General features: G+C 37.3%; 1 protein-coding gene across 1 annotated transcript in view; it reads right to left on the reverse strand.

Moving 5' to 3' along the window:
- Nucleotides 1-16,808, reverse strand: part of ADGRG6 (adhesion G protein-coupled receptor G6) — a 132,036-nt gene that overhangs the window by 52,265 nt on the left and 62,963 nt on the right. The window contains exons 3-6 of the mRNA XM_057528194.1: nt 15,327-15,668; nt 12,464-13,087; nt 3,809-3,877; nt 1,455-1,538 (exon numbers count right to left, since the gene is read on the reverse strand). Of these exons, the coding sequence (XP_057384177.1) occupies nt 1,455-1,538; nt 3,809-3,877; nt 12,464-13,087; nt 15,327-15,668 (1,119 nt within the window). The remainder of the gene's footprint in view (nt 1-1,454; nt 1,539-3,808; nt 3,878-12,463; nt 13,088-15,326; nt 15,669-16,808) is intronic.

The following is a 16,808-nucleotide window of genomic DNA, read 5'->3' on the forward strand; positions in this document are numbered from 1 at the left end:
GGTGGCTTCTCTTGTTGCGGAGCACAAGCTCTAGGGACGTGGGCTTCAGTAATTGTGGCACTCAGGCTCAGTAGCTGTGGCTCGTGGGCTCTAGAGCACAGGCTCTGTAGCTGTGGCACACAGGCTTAGTTGCTCCACGACTTGTGGGATCTTCCCGGACCAGGGCTCGAACCCGTATCCCCTGCATTGGCAGGCGGATTCTTAACCACTGCACCACCAGGGAAGTCCCCTCCTTTGTTTCTAATACCTCATATTTGAGAATACTACTGTGTTTGAAGCAATGGTGTGGTCACCTGATTGGAATTTCTCTTTTTTAGAAGAAACTGAAATCACTCACTCTGAATTACGAAAAGGCTATGCACTGTAGTTAATATAGGTAGCGGATTAAATAATAACTCAATTCACCTGGCATTTCTCCAGTTCATTTCTTATCTTATGTAACTGCTATATTTGCAAGTTACAAATAATATAAACAAAAACGTATATATAGAGGGAAAAAACAGGAGGTATTGGCAGTTACTTGAAGTTTTGTCAGTCGATAATTGATTTATGATTTGATATACAATCACATTCTAACCATTATTCTTCAACAAATAAAAACAGAGAGCAAAGTATTACCATATAAAAATGATTTAGCTGTCACAAATGTTTGAACATAAAGTTGGCTTGGGCTTCCCTGGTGGCGCAGTGGTTGAGAATCTGCCTGCTAATGCAGGGGACACGGGTTCGAGCCCTGGTCTGGGAAGATCCCACATGCCACGGAGCAGCTGGGCCCGTGAGCCACAACTACTGAGCCTGTGCATCTGGAGCCTGTGCCCCGCAATGGGAGGGGCCGCGATAGTGAAAGGCCCACGCACTGCGATGAAGAGCGGCCCCCGCACCGCGATGAAGAGTGGCCCCCACTTGCCGCAACTAGAGAAAGCCCTCGCACGAACCAAAGACTCAACACAGCCAAAATAAATAAATAAATAAATAAAAAGAAGTGTAAGCCTACTGCAGGCTTTAAAAAATAAATAAATAAATAAAGTTGGCCTTAGTGAGAAATTAAATTACTAAAATTATTTAGTTTTTTGAGATTATAAAATGCTTTAAAAACTAGTTTCCTTAGAGAATAATCTGACAGAATGTGATGAATATTTTTCTTCTCAGATCTCTAGTATAATGCAAATTAATTCCTTTAAATTAATGCCTTTCTCTTAAAGCTTCCTTTGAAAGAAATTTTAGCTAAAAGTGCAGAAGCGTGGCACTAGAAACGTACTCATTCCATTGGTCATTAGAATGGGGAACTCAAGGGAGTCAAGTGATATTTATTTTACTAGTCTTACAAATGTACAAATGTACCAATTGATTCTAACAATAGAAACTTTGTTGGAACATTAGATACTTCCACCCTTATAATACAAATTTTCATCAAGTCAGACATACTACAAATATAAAGGATAATGATTTCTTACCATTCCTTTGTTTATCGGTTCTATTAGTAACAGGCATGTTAGTGGTGACAGTGGGTGGTGTAGTACTAGGAGAGTTTACAGTAGCTGGTAATAAAGATGAGAAAGATGTAATTTTGCAAGGAGCACATGAAAGTTAATATGGATGAGCAATCTATGGTTAATGCATGAAAATATATAGAGGAGGAATGGAAACCATTTCTTGCCACTAAACACAAGTCCCAAGGTTATAATGCATAAAATGAAGCAACGCTTTCTACGGCACATTAAGAATCTGTTCCCATGGCCTTTCATACCATATTGTATAAGAGTCTGGAACCGGCACAAAGGGAATGGAGAAAGAACATTTAGATTCTAGATCTAGGTTTGCCATCAAGAGGCTGATGACCACACAGCAAATGACTAAACCTTATCCAGAACTCAGTCTGCTAAGTTTGTAAAAAGAAAGGTTAGAGAAGGAAGCCTGTACAGCACCTGTCAGCTTGAAAATTATCTAAAGTCAGTCTTTCTGATATACTGAGACGAGCAAAATAAAATCTCAGGGGAAAATCCACTTCTCCTAGAGAAGGTAAATGTAAAGAAAAACAAAAGAGAATGAAATGTATAGATGAAATCAATCATCTAAAGATCCCAAAAACTTTACTACACACTGATGGATAAAATGGATTTCATAAGGGTAAGTCATACAGGAGGGACTTTTCAAAACAGTATGTCAAGGCTATGCTTCTGATATTACTAAAACTCTCAAAGATTAAACCCTTATGTAATGGGTTATAACCCATTATGTAAACCTTATGTAACCCTTTCCAAGAAATTCTGGAGGAACAATGTAAGTAGTAAAATAACTATACACATAATTTTCCTTTAGTTTACCTTAGGAGTATATTTGTATAAGATGTACCTTTCTATGTACAATAACCATTTGTTACGTATTTCTCTTAATTAGAAAAAAATTACCTAAATTTAAAACATTTCAGTGATTATAAAAAGACTTACCTGCTGAAGGCTCTTTAGAAAATATTGAATTCCTTATTCAAAATGTGTATTCTTAACTAAAATAATTTTCCATTCCAAAGTAATATATAACACTTAAGAATGGGGATTCTTTTTGAAAGTCTTTTATATTTTTAAATTATGAACAATCAGTTATATTTATTTAATGCAAAATACATCAATGAATATGAAAATGCTTTTTGGTCATTTAGGACATAGGGGGAAAAAAAGCTGGGCATCTAGTCCTTTGACCCAAGGAATCATTCCTACCTCAGATTAAAAGAAAAAAACAAAATAAAAATTAAAAAAAAATCTTCACACCTTGAATTAAGCAAAACTAAGGCTTTTTTCTATTTCATATAACTATTTTAAAACTACACTGAGTTCATAGAAAGAAGCTACTTAATGACTTTATTTTCTTAGGGTATTCATCAATAATAATATCAAGAAATAATGTCTCAGAAAGGAAATAAAGATAATAATGAATTACACCCCTTCTCCCTGTCTACTCTACTCCCGCACTGGAGCTACAGAAGAGAGCTTAGGTTTCTATTCCTTCAATCTCACTTCTAACCCCCATCACTTTCATGTTATGATCCTCTTAATAAAAGATCCCGCTTTACAAAAGGCATGGTCATGATTCTTAATGTGGCACATAGAAATGCTACTTCAAAAAGAAGTATATAATAGAATAAATGGATGAAAATGGGTCATGGGTAATTAGAAGAAGCATGATAAAATTAAAGCAAAATATATTATTATTTTAAAATCTATGTGACTATGGATTATTTAGCATGCAACCATTCAGTACGTAATATATATACTGACCATAGTATAGTCATTATGCGTTATAATAATTAATAAAAGTACATTCATATTAGTTCAAACTATTTTTATCTTACATACGAACTATTCATACATTCAAACTATTTTCATCTTAATATTGAAGTTACATTGCACATCATAAATTGCCTCATGGCCTTGTCTCAACTAACTATTCAACTTAATTTTTCCCCTTGTTTTTTAAACATGGATACTTTTTCAAAATATTGTATGGCTATATTATACTGGACAATATTCTTGAGACCAAATCGAGAGAAAAAATGAAGTCAACCTTTCCTAATAGCATATAATCATTCACATTGAAAAAACTCAGTGCTTTATGAAATGTGGTCATACAGTGTGTGAATGCATTCCTTCTCTACACTGCACACCCACACAACTAAAAGACATCCAGAAATTCTTCTGGTTTGCTGGTTTCTGGCTTCTCAAGTGAAAAGATAAAATTCAAAACAATGACAACTACATTTTCCAAAATAGCAAGTAGGAAACAGAGACTCCAGAGGACGATGTTGACTCCCTACCTTGGCAAAGGGTCCCCAGATCTGCACAGTTGGCTAGTTCTGCTGCCGGGAGCGGGATCAGGTAGGAACCTCGATCAACAAAGAAAGATTGTACAAATTTGACTTATGATTTAATTATAGTAACCCTTCCAAAATATCATGAATCATCTGGTTGGTGTAATAGGAGCAATCCTGGAAGAGTCCACCAGTAATATTCCAACATCAAGAAAGTCTCTAAAGATCTTTATGTATCAATTTCCACAAATGTAAAATCAAGCTACTGAAATCTCCCTCAAAATCTTTAACTCAATCTACTGGCCCCATGCACACATGAAAGGAAAATAAGTGCTACTGCCCCTTAAAGTGTGAATAAAAAGTTCAGGGCCTTTTCGCATAATAAATTATAAGGCTTTGGTGGAAATTCATACAAATGAAATAATAAGAACATCAAAGATAAGTTTCAAAAGTGAACTTGGATGTTACTAACACTCATAAAATGCAAGTTTTTGGTTCATAGGCACTAGCACATGTTAGCTGCAATTCCAGAAATAAGTTTCCGTGACTGGAAACTTATTGGTTTCTGTGTCTTTTTATTTCAAGCTTTGCCTGACTCATCCTCAGCAGTAAACAAATTTTGAGCTGATTTTCTAGTAGGAGTAGTGGATTTTTCTCTGTTGCACTAAATCTCCCTCTGGCTATTAACAGACTTTTACCAACAGGTTGAGGCTGAGGAAGATAGGCTAAACTTATCGCAAAGCATATTGTACTATGAATAAAGACAGAAGAATAAATACAAATATATATACATGCACATACATACACACATATATTTAATTTTTTTTTATTAATTAATTAATTAATTTATTTATTTATTTTTGGCTGTGTTGGGTCTTCGTTTCTGTGCGAGGGCTTTCTCTAGTTGCAGCAAGTGGGGGCCACTCTTCATCACGGTGCACGGGCCTCTCACTGTCGCGGCCTCTCTTGTTGCGGAGCACAGGCTCCAGACGTGCAGGCTCAGTAGTTGTGGCTCACGGGCCTAGTTGCTCCGCGGCATGTGGGATCCTCCCAGACCAGGGCTCGAACCCGTGTCCCCTGCATTAGCAGGCAGATTCTCAACCACTGCGCCACCAGGGAAGCCCCATATATTTAATTTTTAAAGAACATTTCTATAATAGTGACTACGTTCTAATGTTTAAACATTTTCCAAACTTTCCTGTGGGAATGGTACATGAAGGCAGAGCAGGTACATGAGCCAACAAAAGATGTCTAATTAGGTTAATTGTGTGCATAATTAGAAAGCATCCCAGCAATTTAGCAGCATCTCAGGAGTCCTGGTTTCTTCATTCTTGATTGCCTCAGGCAGCTGGCCCAAGGAAGGAATCATGTTATCTCAAAAAGACTCAACCCTGCGGCCTCCAGCAGGCCTGCCATGTTAACTGGCAAGAAGATCTCATCACAGACCTTTACATGTTCATCCAAAAAACATTCACTCACTGTTTAAAGTGTGTGAGACACAGAGGCTAGAAGAATGCTTTAAAACAATGCCTCTGCTCTCAGAGAGGCATGAATGGGAGATGGCTTCACAGTTCTCTGAGTGATAATAGATGCATAGTGGCCAAAAGGAAGATGTGACCAGCAGCTTGGTGAGAAGGGTGAATAGGAAATCCATTACAAAGATTAACCGGAAATATGAGTGGTCACTATACTGATCAGGGGAGAAGAGACTAGAGATGGTTATTACTAGCAGACAGAATTACTGAAACATATACCGAGAAGGCAGCGAAATGGGCTGGGAACCCAGATGGCATGGCATTCCTGGAATAGGACATTTATAGCAAATTGGTAGGAATGATCAGATATATAGGTGATGGACAGCTTGTGGAGGGCTTTGTAGAATGCAGGCACTATGAGTCCCCGGACTTTGTATCTTTCTTCCAATGGCATATCCCACACACATAGTAGGTGGGTCCTCTGAATAAATTATTGAATGCAACATGAACGACTGCGAACATTTTGAACTCTTTCTTGAAGTAAATGGGAAAAAAATGAAAGGGAGCTTGGTGAGAAAATTGACTTAAATTTAAAAACAATCACATCTGAGGCTCCATAACTAACTAAAAGACAGGCGATACAAGAAGCATGAATAATACCAGTAACTCAGGCTTGATATCGTAAGTACAGTGAGGATAGACAGAAAGAGATGGATACAAGACATTTGAAGATGGAATATATAGGATTTATTTAGTGACTAACTGGAGAACAGAGAAAGAAAGGGAAGAATAGAAGAATTTTTCTGGTTTCCAACTTGAGAAATTGGTACACAATGATCTCATAAAAGGACATAGTAAATACTGGAAGGAAAGCAAACTTAGGTGGGGTGGGCTAAACAGTACATCCAGTAATAGGAACTGAGGTACCTGTGTGACATCTGGTACACGGTGTACATGTTTTTGTAAGAGGCCTAGCCAGGAAGTACTCCACAGAAGCTATAGATGTGTCTGGGATCACCTGAGCTAGAAGATTTGATGGTCCCATAGATATTCCTATAGTTAAGTTTCAGATTAAAAAAAAAAAAAAAGCTATAGATTTGAGAAGACAAAAATAGCTCTTGTAGAAGGCGATTTTACAGAATTCAGGTGAACAAAGTTTCATGGAGGGTGTGGCCACCATCAAGTATACAGAAAGGTCCAGAATGATAAAGACTGAGAAGACCCTTCACTTTGCACTGGAATTTTGACAAGAGCTCTACAGAAATTCTCTTCAGTAGCGTGAGAATCATGCACTCTAGATTTCCAATGTTTGAGAAGTGAATGCAAAAATAGGAAGCTTGGCTACGAAAGGAAGCAGAGATGGGCGGGCGGGGTGGGAGGGGGTGTGGTGGTGTGTGTTTCCGATTAAAAACTTAATCTGTGTACTATGGAGAAAGAGCACGTGAGGAGGCAGAAGTTGAAGCCAGCCTAGAATTTGATCTTGAATGTTTTCTGCCCATTATTCCTTCCCATCATGCCCCCTTCTTGCATGACCTTACTTCTCCTTTAGGTATTTATATTTTAGTAAGGAACTTCTGAAAACTAAAAAGCTTTTAAAACTCAGAATGACTGAGGAAATCTCAGCCACTATAACATGCAAGAGAGGAGACCCTTGGACTGAGTTTTTGTGCTTCTCAAATTCCACACAATGTTGGCAGACAAAGGCTCCTAAGGCCACTTCCGGCACTGATACAATATCTCTGGAAGACAAAGGGAGATAAGGGGACAGCATTGTGGGAAAGCAAGTTTTCAGGCTAACTACATTTCCACTGCAGATATCAAAGAGCTGAGAGGTGGAAATAAGGAGAGAAAATCAGGAGAGTTAGGATTTAGAGTAAGATATTTAACAATTTTCTTTAACATTTCATCAGTTTCGTTGTATGGTAAGCAAGTCTAAATTTCATCATGTGACATGCTTGTTATGGAAAATTGTAACATTTACTTCTCAGTATTAAACTATCATTTGTTCCTTCTTGGGTACTTTTAGTTTAGCAAATTGACATTGCTTTATAAATACTTTATGAACACTATTTTATGATGATTCAGTATAGCAACAGAAATTAAATTTGAAGCATGTTTCAGTGAAAATGGTTTGAATACAAGTGACAAATTTAATTAGAAAGGTCCGGAATATTGATAAATGAAAACTTACATTACAAATATACCAAATTACATAAACAAATACATAAAATATTAAAAATGTGCACAATCTTTTTATTTGTACCCAGTTCCATTTTCAGCATATCTGCATAGAAAAGTCATTCTCCCCATCAATTTTTCTAGGTGGACAGATTTACAAACCAGAAGATTGTTAAGGAAAAAGAGACAATTCCTTGTCTTGGCTATTAATATATTTATCATTAAGGAACTTTTTTCAGAATGTGACCTATGTATATTCACTGATATTTGTGGATACCAAATATTTAAAGGTATTTAAGGTTTAAAGGTATTCACTTAATATTAACTGCAAAATTTAAAGACAAATTTCCTTAAAAAAAAAGTAATCTCTAAGAAAGGGCAGTTGATGAAAAGCTGTAAAGCTGTTAATCTTTCTTCTCTATCTTTTGTTCTTCCAAAATCTTGCTACTGAAAGGAGTCAATATTTACCCAAGTTGTAGTGAAAAAAGACTGAGTAGCCAATAACCCATCTCACACCCAACTTAATGACAATCCAAATAACAGTTGACAGCGCTAAACTCTCATGTGAGTTGCACTAATAAGACAAATAATAATCCCTTTCAACTCCTTCTTTGCAGCTGTTACTAAATTGAATTTATTTTTTTCATAAATATATTTAAAATAAAATTATTTTTGGATGCCATTTATGCTCATAAAGAGTTTGGGCATCTTCAAAGAATAACATCCTTTGTAAAGATCAGTGATTTCATCTCTATTATTTAAAAAAAATTCAGTCATCTAAAAATGTTACACTCCGTAATTTGTTAGGAATGAAAGGAAGGAGCCAATAGTGAATCAGAGTTTTATGGCTGTGAGGGACAAAACTGCAATAATTGAAAATGAAAGGGTAGGAATCCAGGAGTTGATGAAGCCTTGGTAATTAAGTATAAAATTTCAGAGAGGGAAACAACAGTCGGTCCAAATCCAGAAATTTCTAGAAAAGAATTAACATCAAACTTGGGTACTTGTGAACTGTGTCTTATCTCTACATCCATGGTGGTTAATAAATGGAAGTGATTAATAAATGCTTGTTAAATAAATGTAATTTGTTTGAACTTAGACTCTTCATTGAGTTACACAGTAGCACTCAGGAAAAAGCAGTCATCAGTAAAATAAATATAACTGGTATAGAAGGCACTATCTGTACTTTGTGAAAATTGATGGACATTAGCCAGTATCTAAACTTGAATCATAATGCAGGCAAATACTTGCACTTATGATTAAAGAGTCCATTAGGGAAACTGTCTATCCACGGAGGTTATAAAACTCAGTATTGTTTAATAAAATTGTCCTAAGAAAAAGAATGATGATATAAAATGAAAAGGAATTGCTGCTAAATAAAGCATTTCTTTCTGAAAAGGACTGACAAGATTAACCATGATTAAAAAAAAAAACGTGCTGGAAATTTCCTAATTATGTATATTCCCTAACTATACTTAGAACAGCATAGGAAAACAAAAGTCCAATTATGAAATCACTAAAACATTTATTAATAAAATATTGATTTTATTAAGGTAAGGATACTTAATATTTGAAACAAACGACAGGATGCTTTAATGTTAAATGCAGTCAGTTCTGTTCTACCATCCTATTTTCATATTAAAATTTACTTAGCAATAGACCTTTGGAAAATCTATTCATTTTCTATCACAAGTTGACTCTGGAATGAAAGCTCATATTTAACAGACATTGTCAAGCCAATGGAATGTTAGGCATGAAATTCTATTTTCCCATTGGCTACTGTACTGATCATTAGTTTTGGGAAATTACCATTACCATAAACAGCAAGCCACAGTGTTCTGGAAAAAAGGAAAGGTTAAAATGTTAATAGAGCATACTTTTTTTCACTTATTCAAGTTTTGCTTAGCTAACAAGCTTAGATATAATCTCTGATACAGGTATTTCCTGTCAGTTAATAAGTGACTTGGGTTCTTCAACTCCCAAAGCTTATGATTAAGCAGCAGGAAACTCCCTCTCCCGTTATTAGTCCTGATACACAGTCCAGGATATCTGACTGTACAGAATGGGGGTGTTTAGCGTCATTGTGGAATGTCAAGAAGATGACTATAAAAGTTAAAGGAACTCAGACACTGACTCTGTAAGCTTGTGCTACTCCTTTGATTGAAGTCATTTTGAAAACTTACCAATGGCTGAGCTCCACGAGCACATATCTGATGCTTTCCAGTAATCGTAAGGCTTGGAAAGGAGCTTTAAAGACTGTGTTAAAGAAAATATGAGGACTCCCAAGTATGACCCCTGGGCACGGGGACAGGAGACAAGAATTTTAGCCCACCAACTGCCTCGGCCACTTATGTTTTCTAAGCTTCAGTTTCCTGCCCTTTATAAAGTGAAAGGCGTGGCCTAAATTGGGATTCTCAAACATGAGTGCCTACCCAGGCCAAAGTCAATCTACCGGGGGCTGGCGTGGGGAGAGTAAGGAGGGTGCTAAGGGCCGAGGGGACCTGGAAAGCCCCTTCAAAGGGGGTGGTCACCACTTAGCTTAAGCTGCGTTGGTCAGGCAGAACCACTAGACTAGTGCTCATTTTTTGTTTATCAGAGAATCCAAACATTCATTTTTATGTGAAATCAAATTTTTTAATGTTGGAAATAAATCATTACTTAAAAGCATTGCGTGGAACAAATGTAAATAAATGAAAACAAATCAGTGCTGCCACCACCACCTATGTCTAAGGGCTAAATTAGCCCCTGAGGGACTGGTCTATTATCTCTGGCCCAGAAGATCTAGCAGGTCTTTTCCAGTATTGTCCAAAGTGTGTGCTTCAGAAAACTAGACCCTTTGATGTTTTTGGTCTACTTTCAGGGGTTGGCAGATTTTCTCTTAAAGGGCCAGACAGTAGGTGGGCCATGTCACCTCTCACAGTCAACTCTGCAGTTGTAACACAGAGGCAGCCACAGGCAATACGAAACCTCGTGCGCATGCCTGTGTTCCAATAAAACTTTATTTACAAAAACATCCTAGTTTGCCAACCCCGGGTCTAGAGGATTTCTTAAAATAAGTTTAGGAATTCTTGTATACTACAGTCCTCACATTTTATTATATTAAGGTATCGAAGAAGCACTGCAGGGAAGAAACCTTATTTTGTTTAATACAAATACCATGCTAATACCTGGGAAAGCTAGTGTTTTGGCCAGCAGTGCTTTCTGGCCAGAAGAGACAGCTCTTGGACTTTTGTACTCCTCATCTGGGCAAGAAGTGACTCGCCTACTCTAGTACTACATCTCATCTTCTAGTCCTGCTTATTCTGAAAGACAGTCTAAGAGAACACAGTTCTAAAACTGAACTTTCTGACTTCAATTCCTGGCTTGGCCACTTATTAATTAAATGACCTTGGATAAATTACTTAATCTCTTTCTGCAAAATGGGATTAATAACAAAACTTACATCATGGGATCTATATTGTAGGAAATAAGTTACCATGCATAAAGTACTTAAAACAGTACCTAGAACATAATATATATTCAATTTAAGTATAATTTAAGTATTTTGCCATTATTAATATGACTAGCCAAATCCTTTTTTCTTTTTTTTCTTTTGGCTGTCATAGTCCTCAAATATTGACCCACAGGAAGGCAAATATTAAATAGTCTGTATTATGAGTTTTTAATAATGGCCAAGGATATGATGAAAACAGGTCCCTAGACTAAAGATAATCACCCTGAACGTAGGAAGTACACCACTGTCCTCTCCTCGCTGTTCCCATGCCACACCAAACACACAAACTTGATTTTCTCAGTTTCCTTGCTGAGTGAAAGACTTCTCAGGAGTCCCTGAAGGTTGTTCTCTGTAGCTAATCTCAGAATGAGAGGATGCTGGGAACACCACTAACTCTTACAAAGTTCCAGGGTCTCCTGGAACAGGGTTGTGGTTTACCCTCTTTCCAACAACCCACAAGGAAACACCTCTCAAACGACATCACGTAACTGCCTCCCACCATCTGCAGGAGCACCAGGGACCACACGGAGAGATGGGTGGCCCACAGAGGGGTAGGTGACAGGAGTCCCCCAGGCTGGAAGGGCAAACGCAGGTCAGGGAAACAGGGCAGGTGACCTCAGGTCTTCACAGTGGGTCCTACTTTGTTGAAAGTATTGGGAATGAAGCTCTGATAGAATTCCCTCCAAAGTCACATACAAATGACTTTTGAATATTAGGCCCCTTCTTTTCCTCCTTTATTGACAGTTATCTCTGTGACTAAAAAAATATACATTATCAACACCTTAGATTTAGTCATATGACATTCAAAATTGATAATGAAATTTATACTTTTTATATTTGATTCAGTCCTACAGTAAAATAAGGGCTTCCAGAATTGACTTGTACACAGAGAATAACTGATAGAAGTTTATTTTCATATAATTTTTGTAACATAGAATTATTTCCCTAAATATTTTGCAGTTAGCTACTGAGAATAATATCACATTTAAAGTCTCCCAAAGAGCAACCAAAAAGACAAGAGTATTTTTAACAAACAACAAATGCTCATTTTCAAATAAATGGAGAAAAAAGTTAAAGAAAATTGATAATTCCTGATTATCAAGATTTTCCATAAAATGGATAATCTTTAATATTGGCTAAGTAAATACCATTCTTTTAGGTGGTGGTTGTTTAAGTAATGCTATGGAAATTTCATTCTAGGATGACAAAGGTCAGCTTTTCACTGTATCATCTTCATGATTAAAAACAGTAACTTATTAATTTCTTTTGTTTTAGTCCTGGGGTTAACATTTCTATCTGAGACACAATAATTATACACAATTGTTTATATTAGGTATAAACCACGTGATATTTTATGATATAGGAAAAACTTAAAAATGGTAGGACTAAAGCTTTGATTGAATATGTATGGCTGGTAATCACACACATATACGTGTGTCTATATAATTTCTTGTTGACAAACATATTCATAGAACAATGAAAAAAAAAAAAAGAGTGACTATGCCACAGACTTACCACAGCTGAGGTTGCTTTCAGCTTTCAGAGCTAGGGTTGGGATATTCCAAAAGTCATTTTGCCAGTCTACCACATTCCCTTTCACATTGCAGCTGAGGTTGAAGAGGATTTTGGAATTCATGGCAAAATTCCAAAGTCGAAAGTTATAAATGTCCCCTTTTAGAGAGGCAATTTCATTTTGATTGGAGCCCAGCAACAATTTCCCATTCCCAGGAATAACTTTACTAATGGTAGAATCGCATGAAACTGCTCCATAGTTTCTTTTGAAATTTACACCAACGTATCCCAAAGAATTATTCCAAACGATGCAGAGCTGCTCAAAGCTTTCTGTGAAAATGTCTTCCTTATCTTTTACAGGTAACGCACTGTTTAGTAAGCATTTTGAGCCAGAAATAGATAGAAAGTAGCCATTCTTGGTCTTTCCGAAACTGAGCAGTTGTGTGAAGGATGCATCTGAGTAGGAGAAAGCTGTCCATTCGTTGTCTTCCTTGCCAATTTTGGTTGCTTCAAAGCAGAGTGTGAAAGCTCTGAGCTCTGGAATAGAGACACTTTTTGCAAGAGATACCTGGTAAGTATCTAGCATCTGGGGTAAAATGACCTTTTGATTCCTCAAGGACACGGCAACTAGGACAAAACACAGTAACAGATAAAGCCTGTTAACGTCAGACATGGACTAATGAGATGCAAAATGTCTGATACAGCCAACCCCTCCACACTCTCTACTAATTGGCTTTTACTCACCCTTCGTCCCACACTCTCCTCTTTCTCTGTCCACCACTCTCTTTCACCAACCCAGTACCTTATACCAATAACAATAAGAAACCCCACCCATTTTAACTCTAATCACGGTTGGCTCTCACACCTAAACCTTCCAGTTATAGCTGCCAAGGTGACAGGTTTTTTCTTTTTTTAAATCCCTGATCTGAGGGGGGGGAAAAAAATTAAAGAACCTACTGGCTTCAAGAAAGTTCTGTTTATACATTATGATTTTCAAAACTATGTTTCTTTTCAAATAATTTCTAAACATAATAGCTAATAGTTCCATTTTTCATTAACTTTCACCCTTCCCAAACATTCCTGTGCTACCCTTTCCCTTCAGACACCCCATATCCTACTTGTCTTCCCCATCACCAGGCTATTTTAGGATCAAAGGCAAAGACAATTCCACTGAGGAGAGGGAGTCGGGTAAAAAAAACAAACAAAAATGGCACTTTAAGCTATATTTCTTTTACGTCTGGGCGTGTGAGCTAGTTTCTGAGGGACAGTAAGAGCAGTGGTTAAAGGGCAGACAGTGGAGCTCCCTGCCCAGCTCTCCCACACAGTGCCCTGTGATCTTGGGCATGCACTCTACTTTAGCCCCCTTGTCTATAAAGCATAGGGAAAGGCACCTATTATACAGGTGGGCAATAAGAACTGAATAAGTTAATACCCTCAAAGCACTGGAGCAGTATCTGTGTCATAGTCGATATACAGCTATTACTGATTACTAATATAGATGACTATAATTATGTGCATGATAAATTCAAAATAAAAATGCTTTAGCCTAGTCCTTCTGTGACATATGTAAAATTATTAAGTAACACAATGGATTTAGCTCTGTGCTAATATTATAGATATTGTGAAACATTATGTACTGATTGGAGAGAGAAGTAGCTCTCCCCAGAAATACTGTTCAGTACTGGCTTCACATGAATACTAGTTTGAATATATTTTAATACATACCAAGAATAGCTCTACAGTAATAACATCATTTTAATATAAATATTCTAGTCAAAAATTCATGATGGAATCTAATAGAATGATGATTTTTTAGTCTAATTCTTATATATAAAGCAGTTTATAGGTCTACTTACCCAAAGGGATACTTATACAATATGAACCCAGTATTCTACATGCATTGTTAAAATAAGAAGGCTTGAAGGAAATATGTCCATCAACATTTTATTAGTGGTTATGGCTGGGTGGTAGATGTACAGGTAATTCTAATTTGCTTTTCTTTTTTAATTCTCAAATTTCCTACAGTATCTTATAACCTTAAAACATTATTTGAAAAATTAAAGCATGTGTGTTTCAATTAACCACACATATATCTAATGTCAGTCACAAACAGTAAATAAAGCTGAAACCAAAAACACAATTTGTAATAATAATGGTCAGAGTGGTGCCTTTCTCTTTTGTTTCTTTTTTTGATACATAACAGCTACTTAAGCAGCTCAGAAGGAAAAAAAAATTATAACTAAATCTCACAGTCTCAAAGCTTGAGTTTTCCTTAAGCGAAGACTGGCTTGGAGAGAATGAGATTATTTAAATGTTCTGATATGCCAGAATCCAGGAAATATGTCTGATAAAAATATATTTCTTTCCTTCAATTCGCCATTTTCAAGGGGCTTTCCTCAGGCTCTGCTGTTTATTAGCTTCAGTTATACATAGCTCTTTTTACATTTTAATTTATATGTTTATTTCCTACATTTGTCCCCCTAGTTCCTGAAAAGGGCAACATCTTTAAAGCCTAAAATAAAAGGATTTCTAAATAAGAATGTTTTAAATGTTTGATGGAGAGATGTTAGAATTACAGATTCAATTATTAGCTGTGGGATATCTACAGGGTCTTTCAAGCAGCCTTTAAATGTTCTGTATATAAACAATATAAAAGAATTTCAGCTCTACTGTAACCAGATTTTGGATCTGGTAACTATATCACTAATGAGAACGTTCAGAGAACACTAACAGATTCTTGCACTTAAATTCTAATCCTAATCATTCACATTCACATAAAAGAGCATAACTGTCTTCTGGTCCTCGTGTTTACTGTAGAGCATGCTAAATGAAACCAGAAGGTTGGCGCTGCCTTTGGTTTACATACCTCTGATGTAGCTGGCATTGAAACCTTTCTTCTGGATGCTAAAGTCACTTGAAAAGGACACATGCATCTCATTCGCACTTGAGTTAAATGATAGGCCTTTGGCAGTTGCTCCACAAAATTTAGTCTGGCTCTCTCCATTATCAAGGGATAATGAGTCATAAATGCAATTGGGAGCTTCTTCAATGTCGAAGTCATTAAACGTTATCTGAATGATATAGCCCGCGGGGGCTCGGAGGGTCCACATGCAAGCCTGGCTGTTGGGGTAGTCGTTAGGGTAGCACGGAGAAGTAAAGGTCCCAGAAGGGTTGGAGAGGACAACCCTGCAGTTGGCACATCCCCACGCTGCTGGCCAGACAAAAGAGAGACAGAGAGAAGGGCTGGGATCAGAGGCGTGCAATTACCCAAGAGTACCGCACAATGGGGACAATCAAACGGTAAACATTTTAAAATACCAAAACATAATCATCAACATTAAAAGGAAGACGAAACCATCTCAAGAAGGAAAAGAAAAACCAAAAGAGCAACAAAAAGTAAAAGAAAAATACAAAATTTTAGAGCTCTGATTTTTTAAACTGGGGGCTCATAAATGCTGAGAATCTGATAAAAGTCAGGGGAACTCCCTCCAGTAAAGTGTACGGGGGCCACTGCCCTTGGCATACAATTTCAGGGAGTACATGAGGCCTCAGGAGGCAACACTGGATTTCACATAGGTACACTGACTCAGATTACGAATCTCTACTCTACAGGCTAACTGAGCTGGGGTGGAGGGGATCTTATAGAACCATAAATGTAGAACAATATTACAAACCATGGAAGAGAAACAGTTAGGAAATAAATGTTTAAAGAGAAAGCTAGCTACCAGTACAAAAAATTCAACAAGTTACCTTCTGGCAGATTGTATTTTTTTCTAAAATTCAAAGAAACAGCATCACCTTGTATGTGTGAAGCACTTATAGTTTTGGGTTTTTTTAAATTTATTTATTTTATTTATTTTATTTTTGGCTGCATTGGGTCTTCTTTGCTGCATGTGGGCCTTCTCTAGTTGCAGCGAGCGGGGGCTACTCTCCACTGTGGTGCGCGGGCTTCTCATTGCGGTGGCTTCTCTTGTGGAGCACAGGGTCCAGGCGCACAGGCTTCAGTAGTTGTGGCTCGCAGGCTCAGTAGCTGTGGCTCGAGCGTTCTAGAGCGCAGGCTCAGTAGTTGTGGCGCACGGGCTTAGTTGCTCCGCTGCATGTGGGATCTTCCCGGACCAGGGCTCGAACCCGTGTCCCCTGCATTGGCAGGTGGATTCTTAACCACTGCGCCACCAGGGAAGCCCAGTACTTATAGTTTTGAAAAATACTTTCACTTCTCCCGCTTGTTTATTTTAGTTGGTAATTATATACCTGTGCGATTATCTTATTTATTCGTTCATTCAGTGAATATTTATTGAGTGCCTGCTACATGCCAGGCACTATTCTAAATAGTATATACCAATGAGCA

This window comes from Balaenoptera acutorostrata, chromosome 14, assembly GCF_949987535.1.
Source record: "Balaenoptera acutorostrata chromosome 14, mBalAcu1.1, whole genome shotgun sequence".
Lineage (NCBI taxonomy): Eukaryota > Metazoa > Chordata > Mammalia > Artiodactyla > Balaenopteridae > Balaenoptera > Balaenoptera acutorostrata.